At 38.5% G+C, this 16,451-nt stretch overlaps 2 protein-coding genes across 9 annotated transcripts in view; one reads left to right on the forward strand and one right to left on the reverse strand.

The window, feature by feature from the left end:
• The first annotated feature begins 162 nt into the window (after positions 1-162).
• NFYB (nuclear transcription factor Y subunit beta) lies at positions 163-16,108 on the forward strand. Of its 8 annotated transcripts, XM_036891036.2 has the most exons (10): positions 410-1,097; positions 1,538-1,635; positions 2,886-2,969; positions 8,687-8,815; positions 9,170-9,263; positions 10,681-10,811; positions 12,594-12,791; positions 14,033-14,114; positions 14,759-14,838; positions 15,664-16,108. In XM_036891036.2, exons 3-10 carry the CDS (start codon positions 2,964-2,966, stop codon positions 15,694-15,696), a joined length of 753 nt encoding a protein of 250 aa, XP_036746931.1. In that variant the 5' UTR covers positions 410-1,097; positions 1,538-1,635; positions 2,886-2,963; the 3' UTR covers positions 15,697-16,108. The 8 variants fall into 8 exon arrangements, 7 of the variants coding, with proteins under 7 accessions (XP_036746929.1, XP_036746933.1, XP_036746931.1 ...); XM_036891034.2 differs by lacking the exons at positions 410-1,097; positions 1,538-1,635 and adding an exon at positions 163-295; XM_036891040.2 differs by lacking the exon at positions 8,687-8,815.
• The window catches only part of HCFC2 (host cell factor C2), a 71,220-nt gene continuing 65,961 nt past the window's right edge, over positions 11,193-16,451 (reverse strand). Inside the window, exon 16 of the mRNA XM_036891028.2 lies at positions 11,193-11,562. Coding sequence (XP_036746923.1) covers positions 11,525-11,562 — 38 coding nt within the window. The 3' untranslated portion in view covers positions 11,193-11,524. The remainder of the gene's footprint in view (positions 11,563-16,451) is intronic.

Here is a 16,451-nt window from a genome sequence, read left to right on the forward strand (position 1 = left end):
GCGCCGCGCTGCAGCCGCAGGACCAGCCGCCGCGGCCAGCAGCTGGCTCTGCAGGCGGCCGCAGCCGCGCCGCTCGGCGCACGGCCGGGGGCGGGGCAGGGGCGGGGCCGCGGCGGGCGGGTGCGCGGGAGGCGCGGAGGGAGGGTGCCGCGCCGAGGGAAGCGGCCCGCGGCGGAGGGGGGGCAGGCCGAGTCCTGGAAGCGGAGCTCCGCGCTGGGACTGGTTCCTTCGCAGCCATTTTCTGTCCAACCAAACAGCCGATTGGAGACGGGAGCCAACCAGGGCTGCATTGGAGGTTTGTGTCTCGCTTCGGCCAATGATCGCTCCTAAACCGACTCCACTTTAGCTCGAATGAAATGTCCGTCTCCTCCCGGCGCCGTCCCCGCCGCCAACGCCGCGCGGCCGGGGCCACTCGCCTCCCTCCCGCCCGCCCTCCCGCCCGGGCCCGGGCCCGGCCGGCGCCTGCGAGGCCGCTCCCGCGGCGCGGCCGGCCGGGAAGCGGGCGCGGGGCCGCGGTGCGGCTCTTTGTGCGCGGGGCCGAGGAGCGGCGGGACCCGGGCCAGGCCGCCGCCTGCTCGCCGCCGCCGAGCTCCGGGCCCGAAGCCGAGGAGGGGGCGTCGGGGCCCCATCTGGACCTCCGCTCGGCGGCGCTCCGCCGGCTCCATTTTGTGCGGGGAGCCGGACGTGGGACGCGGCCCGGACTTTGGCCCCGACCCTGCCCCTTGGCCTGGCCGCCGCGCGGGGGTCCCCAGGGAGCGCCCCCCTTACGCCGCCCGTCCGCGGGGGCATGGCGGGGCCGGGCCGCTTTGTCCGCCCCGGTACCCCGGGCGCCGCGGGGCGGGCCGGCGGCAGGCGTTGGACGCGGGCCCGGGGCCTGGGCCGGGCGGGCCGGGGGATGCGCGCCGGGGGCGTCCGCAGCGCACGGGCGGGACTGACAGGTCGGCCGGGCGGTGGGGTGCGGGCCAGCCCGGGCGCCTCCGCTGGGGAGTGAGCGAGGTCCCCGGGAGGAAGGAACGGATTTGGTTTCCCCGCAGTCTGGTTCACACGTAAAGAATGCAGCCATCTGGCGGCTTGCGGTCCCTGGACTGGCCCCGAAGGTGGGAAGAAAGCCTTTCGGATTGGGCTAAGGTTTTTATCTTCGGTGGGAGGCGGGGAGGGTATGCCGGGCGTTAGGAGCAGTAGTCTCCGAGAACAAAGAATTACGAAGCACCCACAAGTCGTGATCTTCTCTAAAGTAGTATAACAGGGTAATTTAAACAAGGTTAGGTAGCACACGACCTTTAAAAAAAAAATAGCATCCCACTAACCCGCATGGCCTCCACAGTTCCGTGGTTTGTGCCATGAATCACTACGACTGTTTGGGCTTTTTTAGTATGGAAACTAATCAGCAACAAAAAGTGATGAGGTAAATTGATCGATATGAGTGACATTAATATATAGAGATTTTATTTATAGAGTATTGAAAGTTTAACCAGAATTCCTTAAAAGGCAATTATTCGTTATGCGCACTGCCCCTGTATCTTCGTTTATTATTTAGGTGCAAAACTCGATTTGTTAATGCCAAAGACTGGAGGGTGGAAGAAGGGTCTGCTGCTTTTCTTGGATACAAATTTGCATTTCTTCAAACAAACAGATGTATGCATTCCCTTGAGCTTTCATATATAGCATAACCTGCATTGGAGATAATATATACCATATGAGTTGATAGTGTTTTTCTTTAATATACTGAATCTAAATGTACACTGACTCATCTATTTTGGTGAGTGATTGTGGTGAGGTTGGTGCCTACCTCCCCACCCTGCCCCACTCCAAGCAAAATACAGAAATACATATGGTTCCTAGATTTTAATTGTTCTGAGGATTTTTTTTCCCCCAGAGACACCCGTAAGAAAATAACACTTCTGGGTACAAGAAAGGAATTTGGGGGGCAGTTTTGGGGTTAGAAAGAGGACAGTATTTGAAAAATTAGAAATTGCTTTTAAGGTTACAGCAGAGTAGACAATGTCAGCCAGTCTTTGCTGCCTGGGCCCTTGTAATGGCATTTAAAAAATTCAATTCAGTGGCTACAGTTTTCCTGCTATTTACTGGATTTTGTGCTTGAATGCATATCACTATTTTTTTCTTCCTTTAAAATTAACACTGAAAGGTTGTGTTTTTGTTTTGCCCCTCATTTAATTGTTACCCTTGAAAAAGGAAAGGGACAAATGAGAAATGGAGCTTGTAGCATTGTAATTGACACAGATTTATTCAGCTATTTAAGCCTTAAGTGAGAAGGAAGTGCTATTCAGATACAGTTTTAGTCCAAGATGGTGGTACTTTAAAATGACAATAAAGGTCTTAATTGATTGTGTCATTCTATGCATGTTCTCTGGATGGTGTTTATTTTCTGTCCAGTATAATTTGGGGCTTTTAAAAGCATTATACTCTGAGATAAATTTTTCTCCCCGTTTGAGCTTTTGGATTCTTAAATCTCATTCTAAAACATTAAGAAAACATCACCAAAAAATTAAGTTGGTAAGTGGGGTGTTTGTGTCTTGGGTGTTAATATTTTAAGTGGTGTAGTTGTGTAATTTTTGGTCTCACATGTTATTTGGTGTGTTGTGATGCATATTTATGATGAACGTGACTAAATTCAGGGTTATGTTGGAAAAGCAATTCTCCCCCCGGCAGAAACAGAAAGATTGAACTTTTTTGTAAACTCTCCAAAATATATCTTCCAATTTAATGAACATTTATTTGCTGCCTGTTTTTTGCGCCATTTTATATCCATGCACTCCATTGAATAGGAACAGTAGATAAAATTATATGTGCCTTATTAAATTTTTATTAGGAAGAAAGCTTGTAGGCTATGTGTTTTTACTACTAATAGATGTTTTATCTTCTAGGTTGAAATTGGGAAAAGATTAAACACCTATTTGGACAGGTGTTCTTGAACACTGACAACACAGTTCTGACAGTATTTCATGACAGTAAGTACCATTTTGGATGTTAGTTGAATTTAACAGTAATTAGCTGGAAACAAAATGATAACATTTAAATTAGAGGTTTCTGATAGAATGAATGCTTTTCACGTCTCGACAGTACCTCTCCTCATTCTCGTGGCTTCCTTCTTTTTAGTGACTTGCATGTATTAAGTGTTTCCTGTGGGCCTCTAAGTGGTATCATGGCTACAGGGTAAAAAGCTTGTCCTGGCTCTTGAGAGGCTGTTTAGCTGGCACAGTTTTAGTCAGATTGAATACTGAAAGGACATTCTGCGCTGCACAGAAAATGCTGGTTTGGTAGGTAGTGTAAGTGAATGGGGAGAGTTGTGGTAGGCCTGTGGAGTTGGGCACGTCAGGAAGGGAACCTGTCGGCCTCCATCTGAGCCGTGAAGAATGCGTGGGATTTGGATAGGTGAGGGTATCACTAACAGCAAAGCCAGAAGGGAAGGATGAGCAACTTATGTTTTAGGGGATGGGGAGCTGGTCTTTGTGGTCCGAGTGGGGATTTCACAGTATAGTCTACTGAGGAGATACCACTTGCTTGTCTGGATACCGAGTTATGGTTCTGCTACTATATCTGTGACATCAGGCATTTCACAACTTCCTTGAGCTATGATTGCCTCACTTCTAAAATAACTACCTGGTGATCACTAAGGAAGGCACATTCTAGCACTAAGATTTGTATCAGCCCTGAAGACAGAGTTGGAACCAAGTTTAGTTAGGTTAAGTGAGGGATCCACTTGTGTAAAGCCATGGAAACTAGGTTTGGATTTGATGCCAAAGACTTTTAGAATCATTATCGGTTCAAGAGCTATACAGCAGTGTTTTAACGAGGTTAGTCTTAAAACAGTATGTACCCAGGTAGGTTGGGCAGTAGTCCAGTGCAAAGAGAGAAGGAAAGGCATCTCCAGAAGACATTTTAAGAGAGGTAACAGATTAGGTAGAAGTTGGAGGAGATGGGGAAACCCAAGATGACACTGGTGTAGTATCATTCTTAGTAGAGTTGCAGTCCTTGGAAAAGAGATCAAGGAGCTCTCCTCCATTGCCTCCTTGCAGGGGATGGGGACAGTGAGTTTCATTTTTCCAGTATCTTCAGTTTGCAGTGATGGGATATCAGACGTGTTCTGCAGGCATGACTTGTTTGAGTTACAGGCAGGATATGGTTATAGACTTAGGGTTTATGAGCATAGAAGTGATATTTAATGAGTTCATTAAATGAATAAGGGAAGAAAGGGAAAGTGATAACCTTGGATAAAACTAATAATTAGTGGGGGTGAGTAGGAAAGAATAAACCAGGAAGAAATATTGTAAGGAAGAAGAGAATTCACAGAATAAATGTGCTGGCAGCAATGACCAGCACTACAAAGAACAGTCAGTAGGGTGAATGCATGATTATTGGCAGCTTTTAAGAGCAGTTCAGCACCATGTTGGGGTGGCAAAGCACATGTCAAGAGTTTAAATAGAAATGAAGAGGTGTGTAAGGAGAATGGTAGCTGGACAAGGGTGAGGAGCAGAGTTAAGGTTTTGTATGTCTATATGTACTTCTGTGTGTGTAAAGAGAGAGACTTAAGCATGTCTAAGGATGAATGAAGAAGCTGGTTAAGGAGGAGAAAACACATTAGAGGTGAATGAGGAATCTGTGTTCTTATCCTCAAAGAGATAAAAAGGAACTGATCTAGTAAAAGGGGTTATGTGAGAGAAAACTCTTTATGCCCACAAAGAATGATGAGAACTGTATTTGAAGAGGCAGTAATAATACCAGGTTACATTTGTTGAGTTCTTACTATGTACATTCACTTTGCAAAGTGCTTTTTATAAAACCACTCCTCATAGTAACCCCATTTTATTGTTTCCTTTGATTTTTTCCCCTATGCTGTACCTTTTATCATGACTGACTTACTTTATAACTTATTTTACAGTCCCCTTAACCTATACCCCACCCCTCTCATAGCAACCCCATTTTAAAAATGGGGAAGCTGAAGCACAAAGAGGATGGTAAGGAAAAACACACAGCTTGTAAATGGGGAGTCCAGCTGCAGACCCAGGTGGTCTGCCCAAAGAGCCAGTGCCCCAAATCACTGCTCCTGGGAAGAGGGACTTGAAACCAGGCGCATTTCTTTCCATTTCACAAATAATGTCCTTGTTTGAGAAGCAACCTTAAATGTTTTCAATATACAATCAGTAGACTTAGAATTTAGAGGGGGCAAATTAAAAATTTAGGCTTAAAAGACAATAGGAAAAACTATGAGGAAAAACAAACACTGTCAAGTACTTGGCATCTGAGACTCTGGATTTCAGGCCCATTTACCTGTGTCATCTTTGGCAAGTCATTAGCCTCATACCACCTGTTTTCTCACCTGCTTCATGGGGTCATGAACACTGCACTAGCTATTTAAAAAGTGTCCAGTAAATGTTGAACCTATTGAAGAGGGCACTGTTTACTGCATCTGCACAACACATCAGTATAGTTTACTGCTACATCAGAAAGTTGCAGGATAAAAATTCATTAGCTTAGCTGACTGACCGTTTATTTGACAGAATATTTTAGAGAATAATATTACCAGTTCAAGTCAGTTTTTAAAATAGTCAATAAAATAAGTGTCATGGGATTTAACTGTTCTTTGTCCATTTTTATCAATTCCCTTGGATCTGAGGATGCATCATTTTACCCATTCTGTTGTCATTATCCTGCATGCTCTTTGTTATCTGGATGAAACCCTACAGTTAAGCTTCTCTATTCTTAATCCAGGCCTGTAAGTGTCACAACTCGACAGTCAGTCCACTATTCATTTGTGGTCACCAGCTTCAGTTGGGCTCTTTGCATTGCCCAACACCTATTCCTTTCCCCACACTCTTCAGTGACAGCCATCTGTCTACTTGGCTGTAAGAGTCCCAGCAGTATCCGTGGTCCTTCCTCTGGTTCTTAGTCACCAAGTCTGTTGTCTCCCTGCCTCTGTTGATCTCCAGTGCTGATGTCTTGGACTGGATACCGGGAATGTTCATCATCTTGCCTGAATTCATGCCCTAACTGCATCATTGTGATTGTTCTGGTCCTTTGCCCCAATTCTTGCTCCTCTCCAGTTCATTTTCCACCTGAGACTATAGCCAAAGTGATCTTTTAAGAAACAAATCTGATTTGCACTCTTCCCCTAAAACTCTTCTGTGATTTGCTCTTGTCTACAAGGCACTACTTGATCTAGCCTCTACCTTCTAGCTCATTCTGATCCACCAGTGCTGTATTTCTGTTTTCTTTGCCTGGAACATTCTTGTCACATCTTCCTTTGCATAACCGATTTCTATTCATCCTTCAGCCTCAGTTTAAATGTCATTTCTTCAGATGACCTTCCTTGACACCTCAGACTAGTGAGGTCCCTTTTAGAATAACTCCCAAAGCATATAACAAAACATCTTTGTTTTCCTTAGCATTTAGCTCTAGCAATTAGTTAATAGCCACATATATGCTTTACTGAGTACTCCTGTTGTGCTGTGCTAAGTCTTTACATGGCAAGTCCTTTTCTCATCCCACTTGCTCAAGGTCTCATGGCCATAAGTAGCAGGGAGATCAAACTGGGTGATCTGATTCTAGAGCCTGTGCCTTGGAAGTACTAATAGGATACTCTTCCCACCCCTTTTCCCTACCCAGTTTGCATATTTGTCTTCTGTGCAAGATGAGGACAGAGACCTTGTCTGGGCTGTTGACTGCTACCTCATCAGCACCCAGCACAGGCCTGATAAATACTGAGTGCTTACTCAATAAATATTTGTTGACTAGCTTACAGTCTATTTTGTAAACTTTCATAGAAAGTTTTAGACCTAGAAAAAACCTTTGGGGTGGATCTACCAAGTTTCCCCCCCTCATTCCATATATATGTATATATATATATGTGTGTGTATATATATATATAGTGGCTAGCATATTGTAAGCATCGAAGATGAGGCTGATTTTTGAGTGGAAGGTACTAAGCGCTTTGGGAATTCAAAGAAGGGAACACTAATTTTGGCTTGTGGAATGGGAATGTGGTAAATCAGATTTCAGGAGGATGGGGGAACATCGGGATTAAAGTATGGGACAGAACTTTAATGGTGGCAAGGTAAAGAGGAGGAAGACCAAGGTGTGGTGAAATGACAGCCTGAAACGTGCGGAACCAAAGACACATAACAGCTAAGGAGATGAAATGCAGCTTATTTTCAAAGGAGAGAGGATGAGATCTCAGGTTGCCTGACTACAGTATGTGCCAAAAGTGCCCGCAGCAGGTTGCTGTACTTTATTTAATTCTGACAACTGTATGAAATACTTTTAGAAGGCTTGAGATTTACAGGCAAATGCTGTTAACCGAAATGATAATCTTGCTGCTAATTGCAGTGCATGACAAGATAATATTTAAATTTTTTGCCTTTAATACTTTTTAATGTTAACTTCATAAATTAATCTCCGAGATTCTGGGTTTGTTAATAGTGAGTGTCCTGCTCATAACTAATTTATAAAGACTGAGGGTATGCTTTGGACATTCATTTAGCAAAGAATTTCTGTTACTGCCCTCAACCCAAAAGAAGATTTGTTTCCCATTATAGGTTCTGAAACAACCATTTTGGTCCTGTCTCCTGAACCTTTTCTCTCTCTTAGGACATTATAAAAATTAGTGAATTCACAGCCATCCTAACGGAGCTCTCTCTCATGGTTAATAAATCCATCATATCATATTTATCTTCTCTGATTTACGACTACTCTCCTGGTATCTTGTTAGCATATTAAGATCAAAATAGCATTATATATTTGGGTAATGTTTCACATTCATTTACATTAGCTTTTTAAGATGGGGAAGGTGATATTGTTGCTTCCATTTTATATGGAAATGTATTTAACTGGTAGGGATATTTCTTTTCAGGGATTCCTAGGAGAGTCAGAATCAGAGCTCACTGTTTACCACCTCTTAGAGGCCACTAAAAGTATCAACAGATATATTTGCTAAGTGTATCTGTATCTACAATTAAATTAGATACCACAGTCAACAGATGCATCAAAGAAATGCTGTTATTGAAGACTTGGAAACTAGCCTGGTATGTTTAGTATTAAATAAAAATCAAACAGAGATAGAAAAGATGATGTGTTATACAAGGATGCAAATATTGCAATTAATACAGTAAGTCTGTCCTGCTGGTTCCTGGGCCTTGATAGACATTTAGGGCTAAGCGTCTCTTCTTGATTTTGTCTAAAAGCATGTATAGATTATACTTAATTTTTACTACACTTCTTATTCAGATAATTCATTTAAAAATTTTCTACCCACAAATAGCCAGTCCCTTATTGTCTTGAACAGTATTATTAGCAAAACAGAAAGACTTCCAACTTTTGCCATGTTGTAAGAAATGGAATGAAGACAGTTCAGGGCTTATGGTTCAGTTTTCTTCAGATTTTCCCTCTTAGAATTTAGCTCTGGGCAGTTAATTTAACAGGTTTCCTTTAAAATAATCATTTTAACTCTCATTCTTGTCTATAGTTAAAATTTTCTTATCATTATGTGCACATCTTCAATCTCCCTGACTCTTTTTTCTTTAAAGAATAAAAAATTCGATCCTGGGGGAAGAGAAAACTAACCTTTTACTGGAATTAGAGGTGTTGGGCTCATTAAAATGTGGATATACTTTTGGGTTGCATGGGTATAGAATTGTGCAAGGAATCATATTCTTTTTATACCACATAACAGTTTGAACCAAGACATTGTCTATTGTGGAACTTCTGTGAGACATCAAAGACATCAAAATTTGCAGCAGGGTTTGATTGGAATATCAGCAGGAGAGCTGATAGCCAAGCAATGGAGAGAGGTGATTTCAAGGTGACTACTAAGCTCATTTGGGCTTTGCTTGACATTCCAGGGATAAGTCAGGGTTGTCTGTGCTGTACTTGAGGATTATGCAGTTGAAAGAGATGTTTCAGATTAATTTCCTTGTTTTGTTTCTCTGTTGGTCTAACGCTTATCACATCTGGAGGGTGGATAGGGGAATTCTGAATCGTTGACAAATTATTGAACAGTTTCCGAAATCAGGAAATACAAATGTTTCTTTTACTAAGCTTAAGGCCATGAAAAATGTGATTGATCCCTCCTATGACAGTTTATGAACATTAAGTCTGTTCTGTTTTTTTAGACAAGTTTTATTAAAGAGTATTGAGAACTTTTTTTCCCTCACAGATGGATGGTGATAGTTCTACAACAGATGCTTCTCAACTGGGAATTTCTGCAGACTATATTGGAGGCAGTCATTATGTTATACAGCCTCATGATGGTAAGAAAGCCACAATTAGAAACAAATTCACAAGGAGAAACATTTGAAAGTAGAGATTTTATTAATGTGGTGGTCCAGGTTACTTTTGTCTTTATAGGAAAGTAAGAATCTTGTGTCACAGTTCAGTGATAGCCTAAAAAGGTGTATGTACCATGCTATTTTTATTAGAAACAGTTTTCAAAAGAGTGAAACTTCAAAAGTTCTAGAATTCTACAAAAGTAGGCCTGTTTAAAACTAGTATAGTTTAAACATTTGTTACTGATTTCCTATTTAAGTATAAACATGGCAAATTTTTTTTCAGTTGATAATATAAATAGTTCTTTAGACGGTTGCTAGCTATTAGCTATTATATTACTAGTACTTCGGAACAAACTATATTCCATTCAGTAGTATGTTTGAACTATGTTAGGTGTTAGAATGGCAGATTGTGTTGGCTATCAGAAATAATTTACTTTTGTGGTATTCTGATGTATAAGGTTTAAAAATATTAAGATATATTTTTGTAGAAGGCAAGTGGGGGCAGGTGATTAGTTACTTCATTCTAGAACAGGTACTCAAACTGGTTAATTTTGATAACATCATTTTAAACACAAATGTAAACTGAATCAGTTTAAGTGCCTTTCTTATTTAATATATATAAAGAATGGGAAGTTTGCTTACCAAATACTTCCTTTAGGCATAAAAGGCTATTATCAGTACTGTGAAAGCTTCAGTTATATCTAAATCTATATAATTTGAAAATTCACTTTTTATAAGAACGTTGCATCACTGCTATAACTGTTCAAATACTATTACTATATTAGTAATAATCCAATTGAGTCAGTAATACTCAAGTCCAGTTTTCCTATTCTGTATAAACTTGGCTTTGAATAAACACACCACCTCTTAATCTAGCAATATGCAAGGAGCCATAGGTCATAGTCTGTAAGTTTTATAGCTAAGCCACACAACACATGTTTATGAGCACCTTTTCTGTGGAAGGTATATACCAAGCCCTAGGAAGGACACAAAGTTGATCTCTGGCCTCAAGTAGCAAAAATCTAATAGAGGGAAAGAGAAACAGAAAGAATTTAAAAATGTGTCAGACAAAAGACATGGAGAAAGTGCTTCTGATATTTTGTGAAAGGAGAGATCACGCCTAAAGGTGCTGTGGAGATGTTTTTTAGCTTTTTGGAGAATGGGTGGGTAGGATTTGAGTAGAGTTGAGGATAAAAGTATTCTAGGCAGTGGGTTTAAAATGAACGAGTAGGTTCAGGTATGGCCCTGAGAAAATTGTGGTAAGAGCTGCTGTCCTAATCCCTGAAAATGATTAGGAAATTAACGAGAATGGTTCTTTTTTAGATTATTTCAAGTAGTCTTCTCTATCTTGAAACAAAAATTCTGAGCAGCTTTAAACCAGTTATTTTTATTTCTTTAGATACTGAGGACAGCATGAATGATCATGAAGACACAAATGGTTCAAAAGAAAGTTTTAGAGAACAAGATATATATCTTCCAATTGCTAATGTGGCAAGGATAATGAAAAATGCCATACCTCAAACAGGAAAGGTAATGCAGAGAAAAAAATGTAACTAGGTATTTTTGGAGAGGGAGGGGAGAATGTAAAACTACATGAGTACAGTTAGCTGTTGATTTCAGTCATTTGGCCTTGCAGCAAATCGGCTTTTTGAATTCTACATATTTTGTTACTGAAGAGCATACCATTTTTAATTCTGTAAGATCCACCAGTCCGCCCCCCTCATCCACTTACAGGAAGGAGATAATCTTTTAAAAAATAAGTAATTGTCAGAAATACCAGGTTTGGGCATATAAAGTTGTAACTTCTATGATTTTATGTTGCAGCCAAATTGGGTCATATTGGACTAATACAGATGTAGTAAGGATTTTCCCCAAAAATATATCAACGTATTTAAATTCGAATTAGCATTTTTAAAAAAATTAGCTTTGCCTTATGAGACAATTTATATAAAGTTATTTATAACTTTAAAAAACTCATTGTTACTCTCATCACTTAGTCTGAATTAAAATCCTTCCTCTTTATATTGTTTTATATTGCATAATAAGCTTTTCTCATCATAGTTTATAAAAAGTACTTATGAAAGTAATAAAGCTTACAGATGTATTACTGAAAAAACATCACTAGAAGTTCCAGTTTGAAAGGCCCTCCTCATATGTTGGGGGCGAGAAAAGCACCCCTGCTGATCACTGCTGCAGTAGGCCAGGCCGTCCACACCGCAGCCAGTGACCACTTGTAGTTACTTTTAAGCACTTGAAGTGTGGTAATCTGAATTGAGACGTGCTGTAATAGTAAAACATAGAACAGATTTTGAAGTCTTAGTATGAAAAACATTAAAATATCTCAATTTTAAAATTGATTCTGTTTAAATGATATTTTGGATTCATCGAATTAAAAAATATGAAAGTTAATTTCACCTGTTTTTTTTAAAACATAGATTCTAGAAAATCAAAAGTTATCTACATAGCTCACATTGTATTTTCCTTGACTACATTTATGCAACTCCTTTTACTTACCAGGATGTAAAAGAGGCATGGAGGAGTTGATAATAGGGGGCAATCTAGTAACCACAATGTTGCTCATGTGATTGTATATTAATGATACCAAAAAAAAAAAAAAAGGCATGGAGGTGAAAGACAGTATGTTTCAGCAAGAATTTTGTCATTCCTGTTAGAAGTGCCTTCAGAATTGCATGATTCAGTCCATCAGAGTTCCACTTTCAAACCCCAGACCTTTAAGAGAATAACTTTTTATGATGTGACAGGTGTGTGCTTCTTTTAGGTAGACTTTTTAGTAAACTCAAAACCTGCACCTGATAATTTGTATCTTTAGTAGTAAAAATGTCATCAGGTGTCATTATTTTACTCCCTTGAAAGCCTTACATGAATTCAGTGCTTTTTAAAAAAAATTTTCTGGTGTCCTTGTTCATGGAAATGCTGGAGCAGAGAAGTGGTAACTGAGTCCCACCCAGTATATACCACATACGTGATGGGATTGATTTTCTTGGTTAGTAAGTTTTCATCTTTATGGGGTAGTAAGGACATCCAGCAGTTGCTTTTATACCTAAATTTTATGTTTTCTGTAAATAGCTCTCAAGACTTTTCACACTTCTATTCTGAGTTTTTATTCTCACTGTGAGGGCTGGAATCTTGATAGCACACATTGTGTCAATGTTATTAGCCTATATTTCAAAGATTAATGGTTAACTCTCATAACTGAAATTTGTATTCTTCTGAATAGCTTTTTATTTTTGCATATTGTACGAAGGTGCTGGTTATATTCCCTGCAAATTTACCTATGATTTTTCTCTTCAGATTGCAAAAGATGCCAAAGAATGTGTTCAAGAATGTGTGAGTGAGTTCATAAGCTTTATAACATCTGAAGCAAGTGAAAGATGCCATCAAGAGAAACGCAAGACAATCAATGGAGAAGATATTCTCTTTGCCATGTCTACCTTAGGCTTTGACAGTTATGTAGAACCTCTAAAATTATACCTTCAGAAATTCAGAGAGGTAAGAAGAAAAATGTCTTCTGTTAAGCTTTTAAGAAAATAAGATTAACTCTTCATTTTAACTTTTTAAGTATATTACTCGTTTCTCAGAAGCACGTAATCACCTATATTACTATTCTTAAATAGTATGTCCTTTCTCTTTACCCTGTTATTATGAACAACAGCATAGTTACATAATGATTAAGAGCACGGACTCTGGATTCAGACCACCTAGAGGCTGAATTCTGGCTCCACTACACGTGAACACCGTGGCCCTGGGTTATTTAAGTACTTTAGACCTTGGTTTCCTGGCTTGTAATGTGAGACTGATAATAATACCTAACTCACAGTAATTGAGAGGATTAAGTAAAATAATCCATGTACAGCTCTCAGTTTAATATTTAATGAGCACTCAATGTTAGCACCTGCTGTTACTGTTACTAACTTAAAAGAGGTAGCATCTCAAAGCTTGGGACCTTTTAGATAAGAAAAAGGGAATTATAACTATATCCCTTTCTTATTATTGATTTAATTCTTCTACATTTCCTATTTGGTTTATTTTTGCCTAGTATGAATTCTGTGAAAATGAGTTGAGATAAGCATATGCATTTCCACACTCCAACTTGGGTGTCAGATTCACACTGCTTTCGAAATTTTCTTATATTTTTAATGTTATAATCCCATCAAATTAGTGATACTTGCATGGAACTGATTAAAGTAGGAAGAGAATGGGTAAATTCCTCATAGTACTTTCCCAAATACTTAGCATCAGAACTGTAGAGTGGACAGAAACTTAAGAGATCTTTGGTCCAAACTGTAATTTTGATGTAGGAATTTTAAAGTCTAAACTTGCTGCTATAGTATTTCCCATGTGGCTGAGAGCTGTATATATAAACGATAACTTCAAACATTTCTAGTAGATTTATAAGCTAAATATTTATAGTATTTTGCAAACTACTTCATCTATAAGTAGACTTATGCTTTCCTTTTGAGGTTGTTTGGAATTAGAATAATTTTTTTTTTAACCCATAAATATAGTAGGTTTTCTAGGCATTACTAATACTGTCTTGTGATAACTGGTACTTATATAAAAAGTTAGTATTTTGAAGGGTCTCTTTGTATGTAATTAACCAGAGTGTTAATAAAATACTCTGTGCAGCTTTGTAATAATAGAAGCTCTTTGAGGAAATAAGCAAGCATTCTCATTTACAAAACAGTTTCTTCTGAGTACCAGTGATTACTTTTTCCATCTTCCTTCCCCAGGCTATGAAAGGAGAGAAAGGAATTGGTGGAACGGTCGCAGCTACAGATGGACTGAGTGAAGAGCTCACAGAGGAGGCATTTAGTAAGCAGCACTGTGATGTGTTGGTGCAACTCAGTTTGTTCTTGCAAGTCATCTGTATTGTTAGCAGTGATTAATACTAACTGTCTGTAGTCCTGCTTTTGGAATATCAGCACTGAGTATTTTGACATAGCACTATTTTGGATAGTTCTTATTATTTGATGCCCTTGTATTTGAAGTCAGCGAGGGATAATTATTCTGCAGATATTATCATCTTCACCAATAGTTCTAAGTTCCATAGGCCGTAGTTTTTGGTTTGAGATTCTCATGAGATAGGAATCATATCTCTATTGAGATACTATTTGAGTATGGTAGTTTGTAATATAAAAATCGTATGATTTAAATAAATTTGAACAGAAGGTTTTAAAACTGAATATCTTATACTGGTGAAATGAAAGGTCTGTGGTGATTATATTTCTCATATGAAATTTGTATGTATACATTTTATATTTCTCATATGTAAAATCCAAAAGGTGCTAATTTTTAGGGAGTGTTTTTTAAAATGGAAAATTTGGGGGGTTATGATTTTGCTCAAGATAACATTGATAAGTGGCAGAACTGTAATGAGACATAATGGCACAATGTTAAGGTTTAGGCCAAGAAATTAGGTGTGATTCTTTTCCTGTTTTAACTTTTTTTTCTTTTAGCTAACCAGTTACCAGCTGGTTTAATAACTGCAGATGGCCAACAACAAAATGTTATGGTTTATACAACATCGTATCAACAGGTACAGTACCTTCTTTCTTTGTATTTTAAATTATTTTAAAAATTGATTGAATCCATTGATTTTTTTCACAGGTATTTAATTTCAACACTATTATTAAGAACCTGATAATAAAGAAGGTTGTTAAAAACTGTTTTCTCAAAATACATAACTGTATAGACGTCTCTTTGTATATTAAGTAGCTGTAATGTAGCTTCCCGATGCTTGACTAATTGAGGTGTTAATTCTGACCTGAGAATCTTTTTCATGAATGATTTTAAAGAAAAATTTGGATTTTAAAGGTATTAAAATGTTTTTGTTTTGTACGAGAGTTTGTTGCTCTGTATGACTCCTGTATGCATTGTATATTGCAGTTTATTACTGTCAGATTTGTAGACAGTTTCTTATTTTCATATTGAATCATGTTACTTTTGTGATTCAAGTAAGCAGCTGGGTTAATTCATGATGTTTGCCCTTTTAATAAAGTATAAGGGTAGAGTTCATTTTGAATGCAAGTTGCCTTTATTATAAATTTCAGTTTGTCTTGGTTATATATCTTGCATGTAACCTAGCTAGATTTTTAGCATTTGCCATATTTATTAAAACTAATTTTTTTGTAAAACATTCATAGCTTAATGGTTAAAAACATGTACAGACATGTTCATATTTGCATAAATTTATAGAAAGATACACAAGAAATTATTAAAGTATCTCCTTTGGGTAGAGAGAATGGAGGTTTGGGGTGGGAAGTAGATTTATTTTTGTCTGCTTTTATTGTTTGAATGTCTGTAATATACATACAGTATTTTAAAACTTTAATTCTGCTCAATTTAAATTTTCTAATCTTAGATTTCTGGTGTTCAGCAAATCCAGTTTTCATGATCTGAAGACATGATAGAATGGGGAGTGTACAGAAGGAAGTCTGTATGATTCCAGAACACAGACATTAGAAGGAAATGACTGGTGAAGACGTCTCTTTGTATATTAAGTAGCTGTAATGTAGCTTCCCGATGCTTGACTAATTGAGGTGTTAATTCTGACTTGAGAATCTTTTTCATGAGTGATTTTAAAGAAAAATTTGGATTTTAAAGGTATTAAAATATTTTTGTTTTGTACGAGAGTTTGTTGCTCTGTATGACTCCTGTATGCATTGTATATTGCAATTTATTACTGTCAGAGATTTGTAGACAGTTTCTTATTTTCATATTGAATCATGTTACTTTTGTAATTCAAGTAAGCAGCTGGGTTAATTCATGATGTTTGCCCTTTTAATAAAGTATAAGGGTAGAGTTCATTTTGAATGCAAGTTGCCTTTATTATAAATTTCAGTTTGTCTTGGTTATATATCTTGCATGTAACTTGGCTAGATTTTTAGCATTTGCCATATTTATTAAAATTAGTTTTTTTGTAAAACATTCATAGCTTAAGCAGCACCATTTTTTAAAAAATGTAATTGAAAAATTAAGTGTGAATGCAGAAGCAAATATTGTCTGCCCTATTAAACTTGGTGCCCATTAACAGTGTTTACACTGTTCATTGTGCCTGTTAAGATAGTTTTAGTTTATTGGAGTTCTTGTTAAGACTAGTTTTGTTTTTGAGTTACTTATTACGAGTTGGAATTCATTTAAATTTAATGT

This window comes from Manis pentadactyla, chromosome 10 (assembly GCF_030020395.1).
Source record: "Manis pentadactyla isolate mManPen7 chromosome 10, mManPen7.hap1, whole genome shotgun sequence".
NCBI classification, from domain to species: domain Eukaryota; kingdom Metazoa; phylum Chordata; class Mammalia; order Pholidota; family Manidae; genus Manis; species Manis pentadactyla.